At 42.6% G+C, this 17853-nt stretch overlaps 1 protein-coding gene across 1 annotated transcript in view; it reads left to right on the top strand.

The window, feature by feature from the left end:
* Positions 1-17853, top strand: part of LRP1B (LDL receptor related protein 1B) — a 1076743-nt gene that overhangs the window by 573356 nt on the left and 485534 nt on the right. Inside the window, exons 9-11 of the mRNA XM_054970106.1 lie at positions 472-643; positions 10606-10749; positions 12548-12784. Of these exons, the coding sequence (XP_054826081.1) occupies positions 472-643; positions 10606-10749; positions 12548-12784 (553 nt within the window). The remainder of the gene's footprint in view (positions 1-471; positions 644-10605; positions 10750-12547; positions 12785-17853) is intronic.

Raw genomic sequence — 17853 nt, 5'->3', positions numbered from 1 at the left:
GGTTGGATGCTAATGTTGGTAACTTTGGATTTTGCAGATCTCACTACAGGTCTTAGGTGAGAGTCGCATATTTCTATTAGCTATTGTATCTGAAGCATGAATCACTGTGCTGCATTGCCTCCTTCTGATGAACATCTACATAGGCAAAGTGTAGTTTTCCCTCAGCTATTTAATATTTGTCACTGTTGGAAAGCTTACTATGCATGGACTGATCACTGTGGTATTTCATAGGTTCTGCTTCCCCAAAGCTGTCTCCTACTCTGCTGAGTTAATTTAAAACAAAATTATATTGTGAAGTAAAACAAAAGCAGAATCCATTTGTGGACTGAGTCTTAATGTGTTTTTTATTAACAACTATTGACTTTCTAAATCTGACTCCCATTATTCATTTCTGTGTGTAGCCTTGCATTACAGTTTGATTATAACAAATTGTGATTAAAATCAAATTATTATATCTTTTCTTTTTCTCAGGTTAGGCATCTTTATGGGTTAACTGTGTTTGAAAACTATTTGTATGCAACCAATTTAGATAACTTCAGTGTCATACAAATAAACAGATTCAATCGTACAGATACACAGTTATTAAGTAGGCTTCAAAATGCCAGGGAAGTCCATGTGTACCATAAGAGAATACAACCAACAGGTAAGCTCCCTGCTTCCCTTTTTAAGTATCTTACTGCTTGGATGTCACCTGGCACAGAACTTTTCCCTGAATCAACTTTTGTCTGACTCTAATTTCTATCTAACAATAAGCAGAGAACCTCCCAATATCTTTAAATCGCTTTTCTGCTGGCCTACCACCTTGTGATGGCTAAACCTCAATTTTCCGTCCTCTTTGGTAGATGATGAACCCATTGACATGACTGGAAGGAGGATTTTATTCTATTATGAATGGTTTTAGTTTGGAAATGTAAGCCACCTTTTACTACAAGAGAAAGATAGAGTATATAATGTGTAAATAAAATAACTCCCCCAAATCACCTTAATGTGGGAGCAGAGTCACACAAATACAGTCGTTTTCCCTGACTATTATTTTCTTTTTAATAGTTGATACTTAACATATGCAAAAACAGTGAACCTAATGATTAACTTTCTTTTCTGTAACATGCACACTGTGAAGAGCAGTTGTTTTTGCAGTACTTATAACAGTGCACTAAAATCCACTATGGCGCTATCTGTGCAAGTTTATACACCCTCACTGTATCATCTAATAGAACATATTGAATTCTTACTTTTTGGCATTAATTGTTTCTTCTGCCTTCCTGCCTTTAACAGCCAGTGATTTGGTATGGGGGGAGCAGAGCTCATGACACAATGATGTTACGATGTTCTGCTAGATGTTATGAATGGGAAAGAAGATCTGGCTACATCTTGCCACTTCCTGTGTCAGCATAGCACTTGCCATCTCATCTATTTTATCTTTTAAAAGGGCCCTCTGCTACTGCTTGCAAACCCTGCCCCCCAGAACTGTTGTGAATTATCTGACATGAGAAATAACACATCAGTATTAAGAACAATGTGGACTTGTGGCTACATTATTTGTATGGAAGGGCTATTTTTGTACAAGGCCTTCTGAAGCACTGGCATACCACAACTTGATATATATTGAATGAGAGAATATCCACACACCCCATAGTTCAGAGCTCTGATCACAGATGTCAGCACATAAAGAATACTATAGAGAAGTGTATCACTACAAGCTGACCTCTTACCCCTCTCACTGGGAGCTTGGAGGCTTGAGTGTACATGCTATATTATTATGTTGTGTCTTTTGATGGTTTTTTTTTTGCAATTATGCTCTATACGTCTATACCCTTTACTCCACTTGGAGCAATTATTTTTACTCTGAATTGATGTTCATTGCTTGTTAAGTTTTCCTACATTGGATGTCAGATAACATGGTTAGTTATGTTTTATTCCTTTACTTTGTAAGCTGTTTTATGTATTGAAAAATGAAACAAAAAGTATGAAGATGCACTTAAACCTAAAAGCTTTAATTAACAATGTAAATCTTTTGTATTACACACTCAATATACATTTGGCTTTCAAATCCTGTTTTCTTTTCTGAAAATGCCAGTGAACAAGGCATTTAATGATGCTATGATTATAGTGGCTGAACTACAGTTTGAACCCAGGGTCTCTTAGGATCAAATCCTAGATATTATGCTCCGAAAGGGCTGTTGTAGCTCTCAAGAATTTTAACTGGTATATATGAGTATAAATGAGTACATTTAAAGTACAAGAGACCTAGTACCTCACTCAATGCTATAAAGCCATTCAATTTTGACTGTGTTGCTCACTTACTCATATAGACCAGAGTTCAGAATGCAGTATTTCAGCATCAAAGTGATTCTACTTTTCCTAGAATGGTAGTGCTAATCTGCAACTTTAAAGAAACATCCTAAGCAAGAATTGTTTAAAAATTTCTGCAAATAATATATCAAGGACTGTATGCTATCCCCCACCCCTTGTATTTATAAATTTTGTGACCTAATGGATTTTCATTAAAAACTATTTGTACAGAGTGGGAGGCTGCACTCCAAATGACTTTGAGGCAGGATACAGGAGATTAATAATGCTGATTTGTGAGCTCTGTAGATGATGACAGAAACAAAGAAGCTGCCCCAGTTTTGATTGCAAAAAGGATAGTTTAGGCACAAGCTATTACAAAAAGGAGGGTATCTCTTAATGATTGCTGCCATTGTTTTCATCCTCTTTCTGAACTGCCCTCCACAGACAGAAAATACTTGTAACAACTGTATCTTGATTTCTGAAATGTGCCTATAGTGCATTTGAACAAATAATGCTCAGTCTTCATTATGCCTGTATTATGAACAAGGCTTTCAACTGCAAGCCTGGATGGAAGTCTCAAAGTTTCCACCTGTTCCCAAACTGTAGCCCCTGAGTATTTTAAAGGCTAAGGGAACTCTTCTTATTTTGAGCAGTTTTTGACACAGGGTTCTGATTGACTTTCTGTGGTTTTGTTTAATTTAACATCCATTGTTTGTGATTTTTTTCTCACTAATCTGGAGGAATTGATTTAATTAATTTAATTTAATTTATTAGATTTATATTCCACCCTCTCTACACCAGCAGGCTCAGGATGGATTACAATTTACATACGATTAATAATACATTTGACAATTCATACAATTTAAAATTATAAATTATAAAATATCTAAGATTTCAGATTTAAAAATACATATGCATATACACAGCGGCACAATAAAATACATTATACACATATACTGCAGTACCACCCTTTAGCAATCACCAGAGCATTAACAGGGAATATTCTATTGGGAATATATATTTGGTTTTGTTTAGTAACTTAGCAGAGTAACATAGCAGAGTAATATAGTCAGAAGCATTTAAACCCTTAAAATGTGCATTAATTAATTATAGAATTAATCATAGAAAGATAGAACTTACAGTTTATTGTAGCAGATTTCTTCCATAGCAATATCTTCTGGTAATAAGAAGGGAAAGATCCTAATCTAAAGAGTTACATTTCCTATTCTAATACCACGGCCTGAAAATATAGGCAGCGAGGCTGGTGGTGTGTCTGTGGATAAAGGGAGCTCCATAGAGGAGCATGGAGGATTTACATCCTTCGTCTTTGGAGAGAGAGATTTCCCAAGAGGCACAGAGGCAAGAGAGGAGGAGTCAGTAGGCATTCCCACCTTAGACAAGAGAGTGCCAGATTGTTAGACTTATACATGCTGACGATGACGCCTCTAGTCGGGCTGTGGACCTGGTGTCCTCCATGGCCGCACTTGGACTTTCCTAGATTGTTTTGGCCCCTACACATCAAGCAGGCCACACGCTGGATTTGATCTTTGGGATGGGGATGGATGTGGTGCTAGAAACAACTGAGTTGGTGCTATGGTCAGACCACATGGTCCTGGAGGCTCGGCTGGATATCCCAGCTCCCCCCTGCAAGGGCGGTGAGCTTATTTATGCTCGCCCACGAAGACTTATGGATCCAATTGGTTTCCAGAATGCTCTGCGGGATCCGATGCTCCCTTGCGGCTCATTGGATGAGCTGGTGGAAGATTGGCAAGTCCGTCTTTCCGAAGCCATCGATGAAATCGCCCCCCGTCGCCCTCTCCGCCCCCGTACCAAACTAGCTCCCTGGTATACAGAGGAGCTACGTCGGAAGAAGCGGGAGCTGAGACGGCTAGAGCGAGTGTGGCGGCGAACTTGTGACGAAGAGGCAAGAGCATCTTATAGGACGTTTATGAAGGCCTATGAGATAGCAGTGAAGGCTACAAAGAAAGAGTTTTATGCAGCCTCCATTGCATCAGCTAGCTCACGCCCAGCAAAACTGTTCAATGTGGTTTGGTCTTTGGTCTCCTTATCAGGAGGGGACCGTCAAAATTCAAATTCGGATATTCGCTGTGAGGCTTTTGGGAGCTTTTTTGCTGGTAAAATCTTGTCTCTCCACCGTGATCTCCCAGCCACAGTTGATACAGTGTGTGAACTGGAGGCCCCTTGGCCGCCTTCTGAGATGATATTAGACCATTTCAGTCCACTTTCTGGGGATGAGATTGACAGAATCCTGCGAGCAGTTAGGCCTACCACATGCTCCTTGGACCCGTGCCCTTCGTGGCTGGTGAAGGCCAGCGCAGATGGGCTACGGGATGCCCTGGAGGCCATCGTCAACATTTCTCTGAGCTCCAGGATCTTTCCAGAAGCGTTGAAGGAAGCTGTAGTTAGGCTTCTCCTGAAAAAACCATCTTTGGACCCTACCGACTCAGTCAGTTACCTCCAAGTTTCAAACCTCCCGTTCCTGGGTAAGGTGATTGAGCGGGCGGTGGTAGAGCAACTGCAGGTCTTCCTGAATGATTCCTCATCCCTAGATCCTTTCCAGTCGGGCTTCCGTCTGGGATATGGGACAGAGACATTGCTGGTCGCCCTGATGGACGATCTCCGTAGACAGCTGGATCAAGGCAGGTCGGTGCTGCTGATATTGTTAGATCTATCAGCAGCGTTCAACACGGTCGATCATGACCTGTTGGTCCACCGCCTTGCCGATGTGGGGATTCGAGGGACAGCTCTGCAGTGGTTTGTCTCTTTTCTCCACGGTCAGGGACAGAGGGTGGCACTAGGGGAGAAGTTGTCATCCCGCCATCCGTTGGTGTGCAGTGTCCCTCAAGGGGCAATACTCTCCCCCCTGCTATTTAACGTATATATGTGCCCCCTCACCCAGCTGGTATGGAGTTTCGGACTTGGGTGCCATCAATATGCAGATGACACCCAATTGTATCTGATGATGGCCGGCCGGCCTGGCTCTGCCCCAGATGTCCTCGAACGTGCCTTTGGAGCTGTGACTGGATGGTTGAAGCAGAGTCGGCTGAGACCGAATCCCTTGAAGACGACGGTCCTGCATGTGGGTCTAGGGTCCATGGGTGTGGGACTCTGGCTCCTTGCTCTCAATGGAGCACCACTTACACCGGTGTCGAGAGTGAGGAGCCTGGGGGTGGTCCTGGATGCTTCCTTGTCTATGGAGGCACAGGTCGCAGTGGTTGTTAGATCCTCTTTCTTCTATCTAAGACAGGCTCGACAACTTGTCCCCTACCTATCGACCCATGACCTTATGACAGTGATCCAGGCAACGGTCACCTCCAGATTAGACTACTGCAACTCGCTCTACGCAGGGCTTCCCTTGGGCTTGATCCGGAAACTGCAGCTCGTTCAGAATGCAGCTGCATGGGTGGTTGCCAGAGCACCAATCATGGCTCATATAACACCTATCCTCCGTCAGCTGCACTGGTTACCAGTTGAGTACCGGATCCGGTTCAAGGATTTGGTGTAGACCTATAAAGCCCTATGAGCACTGGGCCCAGCATACCTTCGGGACCGCCTCTCCCCATATGTTCCCCTGAGGTCACTTCGATCAGCCACTAAGAACTTGCTGATGGTCCCTGGCCCCAGGGAGGTCCGGCTGGCCTCTACCAGAGCCAGGGCCTTTTCAGTTCTGGCTCCGACCTGGTGGAACTCTGTCTGAGGAAACTAGGGCCTGGAAGGATTTGTTATCTTTCCGCCGGGCCTGCAAGATGGAGATGTTCCACCAGGAGTTTGGTGGGGACTAGGCTGTCCTCTCGCCAGCCAAACCACTGAAAACCTTCCACCACCCATGCAGGGAAATGCTGTATTTTAATATTTTATACCCGCCAATTTTAATTGTTTTGATATAATGTTTTAATGTTTTTATAATGTTTTTACTGTTTTAAACTGTTGTTAAACCACCCTGAGCCCGTCTGATGGGGAGGGTGGTCTAGAAATGTGATTAAATAAATAAATAAATAAATAAATACATTATATTCAAAGAGACATGTAGCGCCCCCCAGTGTCCAAAGGCAGGCTGAATTGCCTATTCCAACATATTCAACAGACGGAGAATGTAGCTAGTGGGGAGGGCACAACTCATGCTCGACTGGACAGGGGGTTCCACCTGGCACCAACCGTACGCCTGGCGGAACAGCTCCGTCTTACAGGCCTGGCGGAAAGATAACTCCCGCCGGGCCCTGGTTTCATTAGACAAAGCATTCCACCAGGCTGGGACCAGGATGGAAAAAGCCCTGGCCCTGGTCGATGACAGACGGGCCTCTCTGGGGCCAGAGACCTTTATCAGATGTTTACTGTTAGAGTGAAGAGTCCTCTGGGGTTCATATGGGGAAAGGCAGTCCCACAGATACACCAGTCCAAGTCCACATAGGGCTTTATAGGTTAATACCAGAACCTTAAACCTGATTCTGTTCTCCACCAGTAATCAGTGCAACTGGCGCAATACCAGTGTTGTGTGTACACCTTGGCATTCCGGTGCTGACACGCGCCGCTGCACTCTGCACCAGCTATAACCGCCGGATCAGGTTCAGGGAAAGCCCAGCATAGTGTGCATTACAGTAGTCCTACCTAGAGGTGACCATTGCCTGGACCACTGTAGTCAAGTTGCAGGGTGAAAGATAAGGGGCAAGCTGCCTGGTCTATCGAAGGTAGAAAAAAGAAGACCTGGCAACTTCAGTGACCTGGGCCTCCATAGTCAGGGAGGCATCCAGGATCATCCCCAGACTTCTAACTCTCGGGGGCAGTGTAAGCACTGCCCCACGGAGTGTAGGTAGCTGAGGTCCCGAATCCACATTTCTGCAACTCAAGTACTGGATCTCCATCTTTGCAGGGTTTAGTTTCAGCCGACTTTGCCTCAACCATCCAGCCACGGTTTCAAAAGTATGCTCTAGGACATCTGGGGCCGATCCAGGCGGGCCGTCCATCAACAGGTATAGCTGGGTGTCATCCACATACTGGTGACACCCAAGCCCAAAACTTCACACCAACTGGGCGAGGGGGCACATATCGATGTTAAACAATAATGGGGAGAGTATCGCCCCTGTGGCACACCACATATTAGTGGCCTACGGGACGATAACTTCTCCCCCAGCACCATCCTCTGTCCCTGACCATGAAGAAGAGACTAGCCACAGTAGTGCTGTCCCTGGAATTCGCACATTGGCGAGGCAGTGGGTCAAAAGTTTATAATTGACCATATCGAAAGGTCTATCAGCAGCGTTGATCCACCCCGGTCCAGATGCCTGCAAAGATCATCCATGAAGATGTGAATTTCAATCATCCTGATATTTTTAGCTCCCATTCAGTAGCCAGATGAGCTATATCACCTTATTGAAGGGTACAGCATTTGTATCCACAAGCAGAAATGCTGGTGAGCCTATGGTCCTTTTTGTGCCATTCCTACCATTATCATTACAGTAGGAGCCACTTTTCCAAGGATTTCATCTGACAGAGTTGATGTTGATTGCAGGAATCCTTACTAGACATGGGCATGAACCAAAAAAAATTAACGAACCAGCGGTTCACGGTTCGGTGCCAACAACGATCCTGAAGTCGCGAACCGCAGTGAACATATTCCATTGCTGAACCAGTTCACGGTTCGTGGGGCGCGGAACAGCCCCCGTGGCACTTAGAGAGCCCATATTCCCAGGGAGTCTTTTGCAGGCTCTCCTACAGCCATCACCCAAGTTTGGACAAGATTGCAAAAGGGATCTTGGAGTTATACCCTCTCCAATCAAAGCCCCCCAGGAAACTCCCACAAAAATCCAAGATGAATTATACTCTCAGTCTCTCTCCCCAAAGGCTAGCAAGTGGCAAGCAAGAGCTCTGTCCCACTCCACTGCTCGCTGAAAGTGAAACCCAGCCTGGGAGCCCACGGCTATTTATAAGCACAGATCCCATTGAGCAACGCAGGAGGTCTGTGTTTGGCCATCAGAGCTGCCTATCAGGGTTTGCAGGGATGAGATTGGAGTGCCCATGGCTACAGAACACCCCCTTCCCCCTCCCTCCCCTGGGTGTCTTCTCCCAACTTGTAACCACTTTGCAGCTCCGTGGTTGGAAGGAAGACCTGCCGATCAAGGCAAGCTGGGCTTCCATTTGGGTTTCCAGGGCGACAGAAGGAGCGCAGACAGAGTTCAGGCATTTCCCTGGCTCCGTTGCCAGGGGAATTGATTGCTGGCACCTGACTGTCTGGCTTCCCAAACCTGAATGCACCGAACCAGGCCTCTCCCGAATGCTGGTTCGCTGGCTGTGGACAATCACGAACCACCGGATCACGATTGCGCGATCGCCAATTTCGTGGGTTTTTGAAGTTCGTAATGCGGTTCGTGCCCATCTCTAGTCCTTACTACAGAATCATATTTCATCCAGCATTGATGATAGGTGATGAGGTCTGATACTGTTGTCCTGCTCATGTGATGGAATCTTAATTACCAGACTTTCTACTCATTGATTCTATTTGATTATTGTTACATTTACTTTCAATACATTTCCTGGCATAGGGCTATGCAAATCCCAGGCACCAGATCATCATAGCACCTTGTGGCATCTAGGATTTTCAGCAATGGTTTTATTTTAGTGTCTCTCACTAAAATATGAAACTCCAAAGTCTGAAATTTAGAAGTATGTCTCATAAATTTGGGGGCCAGATCCTAAAGCCAAAGAAAATGTATTGGGTCCTTTCTTAATTCCTCCCATATGGGCAATAATTCTTTTTGAATAGTGGGAGGCAACTTCACCATAATGGTTTGGTCATTTAGGTCAAGCCTGAATCTCTGATATGAGAGCTGAACAAAGAATGTGTAAGGGCAAGTCTGTTTCAGGAGGATAATTATCATGGCTGATGGGGGTGGGGGAATCCATGTAAAAGGAAACAGATGCACACACACACACACAGCAACTGTAGATGTTTATTCCAGTTCTGGAGACAGAGGAAGGTAGTCCTTCATAGGGGAAAAAGGGAGGAAAAACTAATTAAGTGACTGCTGTAGTAAAGAAGGAAGCCCTGCTCATGTTTAGTACCCCCACCCTTTTGTAAAATGCTGTATGAGTGTTAAGGTAGAATAATGTCTCCATAAAGCTGACATTTAATGAGTGGCAGGTCTGTAGCTTTTGTTTTTCATTTGCTCCCAGAGCCTGTTACTTGCTCATCTAACCTGAGTTTTACAGACTGTAATGGGGGAGGGTGGGATATGGACAAAACATCCTGAGGAATTAATGAGACAGAGAAGCCATGAGTGCAGTATATTCAGCTTAACTTTTAAATCAATGTCCCCCCCCCCCATGGTGCCCATGGGTGTCATGGCACCTGCCAGTGGATTTCCAAGTAGCCATCGGCTTCTTTGACATAATGTCTCTTCCTGAAAGCAAAGATCCTCTGCTGACTTGCCTGCATTTCACTGGAGCAGGAGGTGCTTCGAAAGAACCCGGGAAGCACTACTTTTGTAGCTTCAGGTAGCACCAAATCAGAAACAGCTGTCTTCCGTTGTAGGAAGATGTTTGGCTTGTAACCTTACATTTTGTGAATAGTCCTCATGACAATCATTCTGGAATTGATCCCAGTTGCAGCTTTTTGTCCTTAAAATTCCAGAAGTGTCCACAGGCTTAACCAGATTGGGGACCCCTGTTTAAGAAGGTATCTATGCATTGCAGCATGGTAAACCTGGAGGGAAACGATCAGCCTGGAAAAAACTGATAAACAAAATCAATCTTTTAAAACGTGCATATGATCATGGGGGTTGTTTCTTAATCTCAGTGACATAATGGGCACTGCAAGATTGGTGCCTATTAAAGTCACACAGCCACCAGTGCCCACATATAATATCTCAACAGCAATAGCAGCATTAGACAGAAGAGGAAATCTCATTTAACCAGCAGCACTGAAATAGACATGGATGATTGAAAAATTATAATTAATGATATGAGCTGAAAGCAAGCACTGCATACCATTTTAATGCTATAGGTACCCTGTGATGTGTGCCTATTTTTTCCCTCATGATTATGTGCCAGGACTGTTTAAACCATACTGATTGCATCTGTGCCCTGTTTGAATGTGAGATGTGTTTTGTTTGTGGATCACATACTGTTTGCCTTTTTATTAGGCATCATTCTAAAGTCCCTTGCTTTGGAGAGTGTAGAAAAGGAAGCAATGTGTATTATTCTGTTTTGTCCTTTTGCTTCTACTCTCTCTCCAGACTGATCTGTACGACAGCCTTGTGTTTAAAGGATTTCCAACCTGCTGTTTTTCATTTGTTGCAGTCAGGAGTCATGCATGTGAACTAGACCCATATGGAATGCCAGGGGGATGCTCACACATCTGTTTACTCAGCAGCAGCTACAAAACTAGGACTTGTCGCTGCAGGATGGGCTTCGTCTTGGGAAGTGATGGCAGGTCATGCAAAAGTATGTTTTTTTAAATCAAACACTTTGCCAGCAGCTAATATTTCAGAGTGGAATTCTGAGTGTTAATTAACATCATCATCAACAGCAGCAGCACTAACCCGCATTACTAGTCAGTGAAATGCGCTTGGCAATATGTACCTGCAATTTTGCTCACATGCCGTTTTTTATTTCCTTTTGTAATCTGTTGGCTGGTGCCCTGCAGCAATAGAGGTGAGTAAATTAGACTTGTGGCAGCAGTGTGATAAACAACAGCAACCTCCCATTTGGAATCTTCAGCTACATCTTGTTATCCTTGTCTCCTACAATGTGCTGCAGTACTGGCCTTTTTTATAATCCTGCACAATCCTTTCTGAGCTGCATTAAGGACTTTTGGCCATCATTAATTTATAACCTTAAAATGTCCCAGAACTTATGGATTTGCTCACACTAATACTTTTGTTGCCTATCCAAAGTAAACTGAATTTGACCTGTGCAAATGATCGAAGGTTTTGGGGGGGGGGAATTGGGATTCATTGAAATCATATTAATCTGTAGCTAAAAATAGCTGTAACAACAATGGAATTTATGTTTTCAACATTTTGCTCAATGAAAATGCCCTTCTCTAAAAATGTGGATTTGGCTGTGGCCAGTAGCCCCAACTTGTTTAAAGCTAAATATGGTGTAGTCCTGGTTAGCATGAAAGCATACCCACAGTGAATAAAGCTGGTGTCCTAGAGGTCTCTGGAGACAACTATATTATATTCACAAAATAAATATGGATGGGCTTGTGCTGGACACATTGTTTTTCAGAGGCATCTGATCTAAATTCTCACTGCCCCAGAATTTCTCTGAAGTATACATACACCTGTTTTTTTGGTCACTTCTCAGTGGTGATAGTCTTTAAATCATTCCGAGTGTAAAAGAGTAAAATAAGGGAAGGAAGGAATAACTTTGTAAAGTTATCTTGAGAGATAAATGACTTATACAAGACAGAGATTTGATGTGATCATAGATCTGAACGCTGATTCCCAGGTGTGATGCTTTAGGCAACCCATTAAATTTCCAACAACAAAATAATAACCAATGTTCATGACGTTAATGCATATATCTTTAAAGAGATTCAGGAAGGTCTGTATGAAGGGGAAAAGATAGAAAATATTGCTGGAATAAATGTAGCTGCCACTGGACTTCCATTTTATTTTGCTACAATAGGCTAACATAACTTCTCCTCTGTATAAAGTATAAAAACCGTGTTACAAGCAGTGTTTTACAAACTGTGTAACTGGTACTTGTATGTTATATGTTCATGTTGGCAGAATAAATCAGTTCTAATTAGTGAAATGCTTTGCCTTCCACTGCTTTGCTTTAGACTATGGCTTCAAAAGCAGGATCTGACACAGTCTGGGCAATGTCTGGGCTGATGTTTACATTATCATTAGAGCTGATAGATGCTGCATGCTGCCTATAGCAGCCGATAAATCTTAATGAACTGTAAAATGCCTGCAAGATTATATATGCCCATTTTACTCTGGCTATAATATTATCCTGTGATCTATTGAGTTTTTTGCAATATGCATTGCTACCGAAAAGGTGGTGATTAATTAGATATAGCTTAGTCAGAGGAGTAATTTATGTCTTAATTAAGATAATGTAATTATCCAATTGTCTTGAGTTCAGATACATTTAGAATATTTGAGAGTTTAATATCTGGGTATTGAATTAAAAAAAAACACTAATTGTATCAGTTAATTAAAGTGACAGTATTCATTGTAAAGAAATTAGGCAGTATTGGTTTATATTTGTAATCTTTATTCTGCAGGACCAAAGAATGAGTTGTTCCTATTTTATGGAAAGGGACGCCCAGGAATCATCCGGGGATTGGATCTGAATAGCAAAGTAGCTGATGAATACATGATCCCCATTGAAAACCTCGTCAACCCTCGAGCTCTGGACTTTCATGCTGAGACCAATTACATATATTTTGCTGACACTACTAGCTTCCTGATTGGACGTCAGAAAATTGATGGCTCAGCCCGTGAAACAATCTTAAAGGATGGTAAGTGGAGCCCAGAAAGATTTCACTAATAGGGATGAAATGTTCTCAGGAACAAAAGTGGAACGTTATGCCCAAGCATTCCAATAACATGGTATGCACAACTGCTATTTTCAGACTTTTTAAAAGAAACATAGAAATATTGTTCTACAGTGCTTGGTAGATGTACAAAAATATTATTGAAAAGTACACTTTGTTGTTAGTATAATGATATTTCTTTAGTGCATGGCTTGGTTGTACATGTCCCAATACTCCTAAAAATCCCCTTTCTCTACAAATCAAAAGCAGCAAGTGGTATAAAACTCACAAGGGATCCTATTTTCAAGACATCTCTAGTCTAAATTGTATACACCAAAGACATTTTGCAGATAATCATCTCAGTACTTTCACTCATCAGCAGCTTATATCTAGAAATATGTTTCAAAGAAAATATTTCAACTGTTACTCAAGCCACATTGGAATTAAACCTTTTTTGGCTGATACCATTTTGCTGTTCTTCATTTCCCTTGCTAAATAGACCAAGATTACAGTACAGAGATCGTTTTTTGCAACTTGATGCTTTTATTTCGTGGAAATTCCATGGCATGCATTATTTAGTAATGAGATTTTCTTCTGCAGCTATGGGAGACTTTTTTAATAAGAAAAAACTGTATATATTTCCTAAAATACAATGAAAACATATACTTAGGTAAAATTTGAGCATTGTCGATAAATATTAGGTGTTTTAATCTTGTATTTATTTGTTTGTTTGTTTATAGTCTGTTTCTTACTGTGACTCAAGACAGATTACATAGTATGATATCAGTACAGTGAATATCAAGAACCTTTCCATAAACAATAGAGCCAGAGGAGTTAGACGTGTTAGTCTGTAGCAGCAAAATAGAAAAGAGTCCAGTAGCACCTTTAAGACTAACCAACTTTACTGTGGCATAAGCTTTCAAGAACCACAGTTCTCTTTGTCAGATGCATGCATCTGATGAAGAGAACTGTGGTTCTTGAAAGCTTATGCTACAGTAAAGCTGGTTAGTCTTAAAGGTGCTACTGGACTCTTTTCCATAAACAATACCATTGCGTAAACAAATGCAGGTTTACAAAGATATCATGGCCGATTCCACATGGCTTACCTGAAGCCAGGACATTGCAGAACATTGCGGATCATGCCGGAAAAAACATGGAAGTTCGCGTTTTCTTGTGCGAGTTTTGCGTGAGAAAACACGACCTTCCGCATTTTTTCCAGCATGATTCGCAAAGTTCCACAACGTCCCGGCTTCAGGTAAGCCATGTAGAATCGGCCCATATTAGCAAAAATCCAATATAGAGTTGAAGAAATGCTGAAACAGAGCATAAGCAATTCGAAGACTGACATTAAACAACATAAAACTAACCAGTAAGGTCATATTTAAAGCAGCAGGTAGTACATAGAAGCACATAGTTAAAACAAGTATAGTATGTTAGGCAACGTGGTTGGGAAGTCTATGGTCCCTCATACATTAATGAAGCACCTCTTTGAGACCACCTCCCTATAACACAATCCTCCTATCTGAGTAAAAAGTAATTCAGTTTTGCATCATTTGTAAAAACAAGGAGAGTAGGGGCTCTCTTGACTTTCTATGGGCAGGAGCCACCACAGAGAATACATATGTACGGGAAGCTGTTGATTTCGCCCATGTGCAGGATGGCATGTGCAGGAGATCCTGTTCAGATGAGCAAAGCTGCCATGGAAGAACATAGGAAAAGTGAGATGGTACCATAGGTATGCTGGACCAAGGCCATGAAGAGCTTTGTATGTGATAGCCAGTAACTGAGCACAGTAACTGATAGATAGCCAATGGAGTGAATGTAGGATGGAATGATATTCATGCTCCTTCTCACTCCTGATAACAGCATTACAATAGTCAAGCCTTGATGTTACCATAGCATGGATCCAGGTGGCTAGATTGGCCATGTCAAGGTAAGAAGCCATCTTCCAAGCTAGAGTGAGGCTGCAGGAAGCATTTTTTGTGGCTGCCTTAATTTGTTTTACTAGTGGTAGCACTGGACCCAGTATAACCCCTAGGCTCTTAACTGAGTCTGCAAGAGTCAGACAAACTCCGTCAAAAGTGGGGAGTACAAAGTCCATCAAGATATCTGCCTTTTTAACAAGCATCACTTCCATCTTGTCTGGGTTCAGTTTCAATTTGTTTGCTTTCAGCCATTTGAACACAGCTGTTAGGCAGCGATCCAAGATTTCTACTGCATCCTGTGGGGACTTGGATAATGAGATACAGAGTTGAGTGTCATCTGCATATTGGTGACATCCCACTCCATAGCTGCAAATGGAAGATACGACTGCACCTGCAGAACCCCACAAGATAATTCCCATTCTGGAGATAGCTTATCTCCAACGACAACCCTTTGAGTCCATTCCATGAGAAGATAAGGAGAGTAAAAATCTTAATATGGCTGATAAATCACTTTTTAAAAAGCGCACAGAATGTGGCACAAAACTGACTAAGACACACATCCACTGTCTGATGAAGGTGAAGGGCACAACATGGGGATTTGTAAACACTGCCAAGTGTTTACCCCTAATGCCCACAGAGAGAGGGCTACTTGCCTGAAGGCAGTGTTCTGGGAACAAGCCTTGACCAGTGCCAATAGCCCTGCAGTGATCTGGCGCAGCAGAGCACGCACCTAGGTTGGACCCGACACCTTCAGAATTGTCGGAATCGAGGCTGGGGCTGTCATCTTTACTGGAACCAACCCTGGATTGGAACCAAAAACGCTCCTGTTCAAGGGACACATTGGAGTCGTGTACTTGAGCTTCTTCATCCATTCTGTTGCATTCTGTTGATTCTAGCTCGGATCTGCATCCTGGCGGTTCCAATTCACCCAACCACATTCCTGGAGCACAGGCTAGAGCACAGGCTTTTAAAGCTATAGATTCTCTAAGCTGCTGGCCTGTCCAATGTATTCCTGCACAGAAGACTTCATTAAACAACATTTACAAGGCAATGCAACCTTGTTTTCTATGCAGTCACCTACAGTATTTATACAGCCAACATGTGGAAAAGTGAATATGATTACTGTTACAGGCCCTACCCATACATTGATCTACCTTGTGCTCAGAGGTATGGCTTGTATGTTGGTAAGCTCTGTGTGCAAGATACAAGTGAAGCATGTATGTTGGGATATGTGTCAGTAAGCATGGTTTGTTGACATCTCCACATTGGCTGCACACAGATTTCAGTTATATGAGCAAGGCTGTTATTTCAAATGGAACTTTATGAGTAGAGATGAGATTGTAAGAGCCCCAATACATTATGTATAAATGAAGTGGTAGAATTCTGGAGGGTATTACTTTAGGCTTTAGGCAAGGAATTGCATTTTTAATGCTTTCCCATAGCAAAGCTACAAAATCCCTATTGTTATCCAAGGAAAGGAGACTGGATCTATCAAAGTAAATGTCCTCAATTTTGTCACCAGAGATCTTATAGTCATTACATATCCATTACAAATATAGCTAAATCCAAATCGTCACCCACAGTGATTATATAGAGGAGTCTGCTTTTTAAGATTTCCACTTTATTAGGCACTATGCCCTTCCCTGTCATTCCTATAGTTTGTATCCAGGAATGACTGTATCATGCTAATTCTGTCCCTTCTACCAGGTTTCTGTTGTGCTCACTATATTTATATTTTCCCTTAAAACCAAGTACTCCAGTTCTCCCACTTGCCTTGGAGGCTTCTGGCATTAACATAGAAACACCTCTACACAGTGTGTGCATTTAGACATCTCTAGTGTATGCCTTTTCCGCTCAGGCCCTTTGGCCTATTTAACTGGCTTGAGTGGGTCACATGGACCATAACATTCCATTCTCGTTCCATCTACACTGGCACCCAATTAGACACATAACAACACATGAAGCTGCCTTATACTGAACCAGACTATTGGTCCATCTAGGTCAGTATTGTCTACTCAGACTGGCAGCGGCTCTTCAGTTTCTCTAATAGAGATCTTTCACATCACCAGCGAACTGATCCTTTAAACTGGAGATGCTGAGGATTGAACCTGGGACCTTTTGCTCTACCAAGCAGATGCTACCCAGCCTAATTCAAGGTGCTGGTATTGATCTTTAAAGATCTATATTGCTTGGGAACAGGATACTTGAAGAACCACCTAGTCCTATGTGAACTTCTCTACTACTCCTGTCATCTTCGGAGGCCCTGCTTTGGGTGTCCCCTCCATCTGAGGCTAGACAAGTAGCAACTCAAGAAAGGACCTTCTCTGTCTTGGCACCAAAACTTGAGAACTCCCTCTCCAGGGGTATGTCTTCCTCTATCATTGTGTTCCACCAGCAGGTGAAGATTGAGTGGTTTTTTTGGGGTGGAGGGATTGTTTGGCATTATTAGACTTCTCCTTGGCTGTGTGTTTTCATGTGTTTATGTGTTTTATTTAATTTTCAGAATATATTTGTATTTAAAATACATTTAAATGTTCAAAATGGTTGAATGTTTGCTGGCTTGGGGGCACCAAATTGGGCAGAAATTAAATAAATAAATAAATGTTAATATTGTTTCAATGAGTGGCAGCTTCTCAGAGTCCTACATAAAAGGCTTTCACATCATCTGTTACCTGAACCTTGTTTTAACTGGAAATGCCTAGGATTTAATCTGGCACCTTGTCTGTGTAAAGCAACTGGTGTACCACTAAGCCGTGTCCCCTCTCTGTTATCTGTATGATTTCCCGATGGGGCAAATAGCAGTTTTATAGTATCTTTTCCTGCTTTGCTGCAGCCTCAGTCCAGATTAGGGGAAAGGGCAGTCAGTACCTTTTAGTTAAAAGTACCTTTAGTTAAAAGCAAGATATATGATCACAGATCTGTTATTGTGTTATACTGTAAGGCTGGCACACCTCCTGTTATGGTGGAAGGACTCCTGCTGGCAGCTCACTTTGCCCACCGCCTCTCCAAGCAGCAGAGGAACACATTTTTTAAAGAAAATTGATGTTGGCGGCATCACTACATTACTTTGGGGGAAAACCTCAAAGTGATATAGGGTAGCTCTAGGAATGGGGTTGCCAGCCTCCAGGA

Source organism: Eublepharis macularius, chromosome 2 (genome assembly GCF_028583425.1).
Source record: "Eublepharis macularius isolate TG4126 chromosome 2, MPM_Emac_v1.0, whole genome shotgun sequence".
Classification (NCBI taxonomy): Eukaryota; Metazoa; Chordata; class Lepidosauria; order Squamata; family Eublepharidae; genus Eublepharis; species Eublepharis macularius.
Note: the sequence above shows the minus strand (reverse complement) of the source record. Positions and strands in the feature narration are given on the sequence as shown.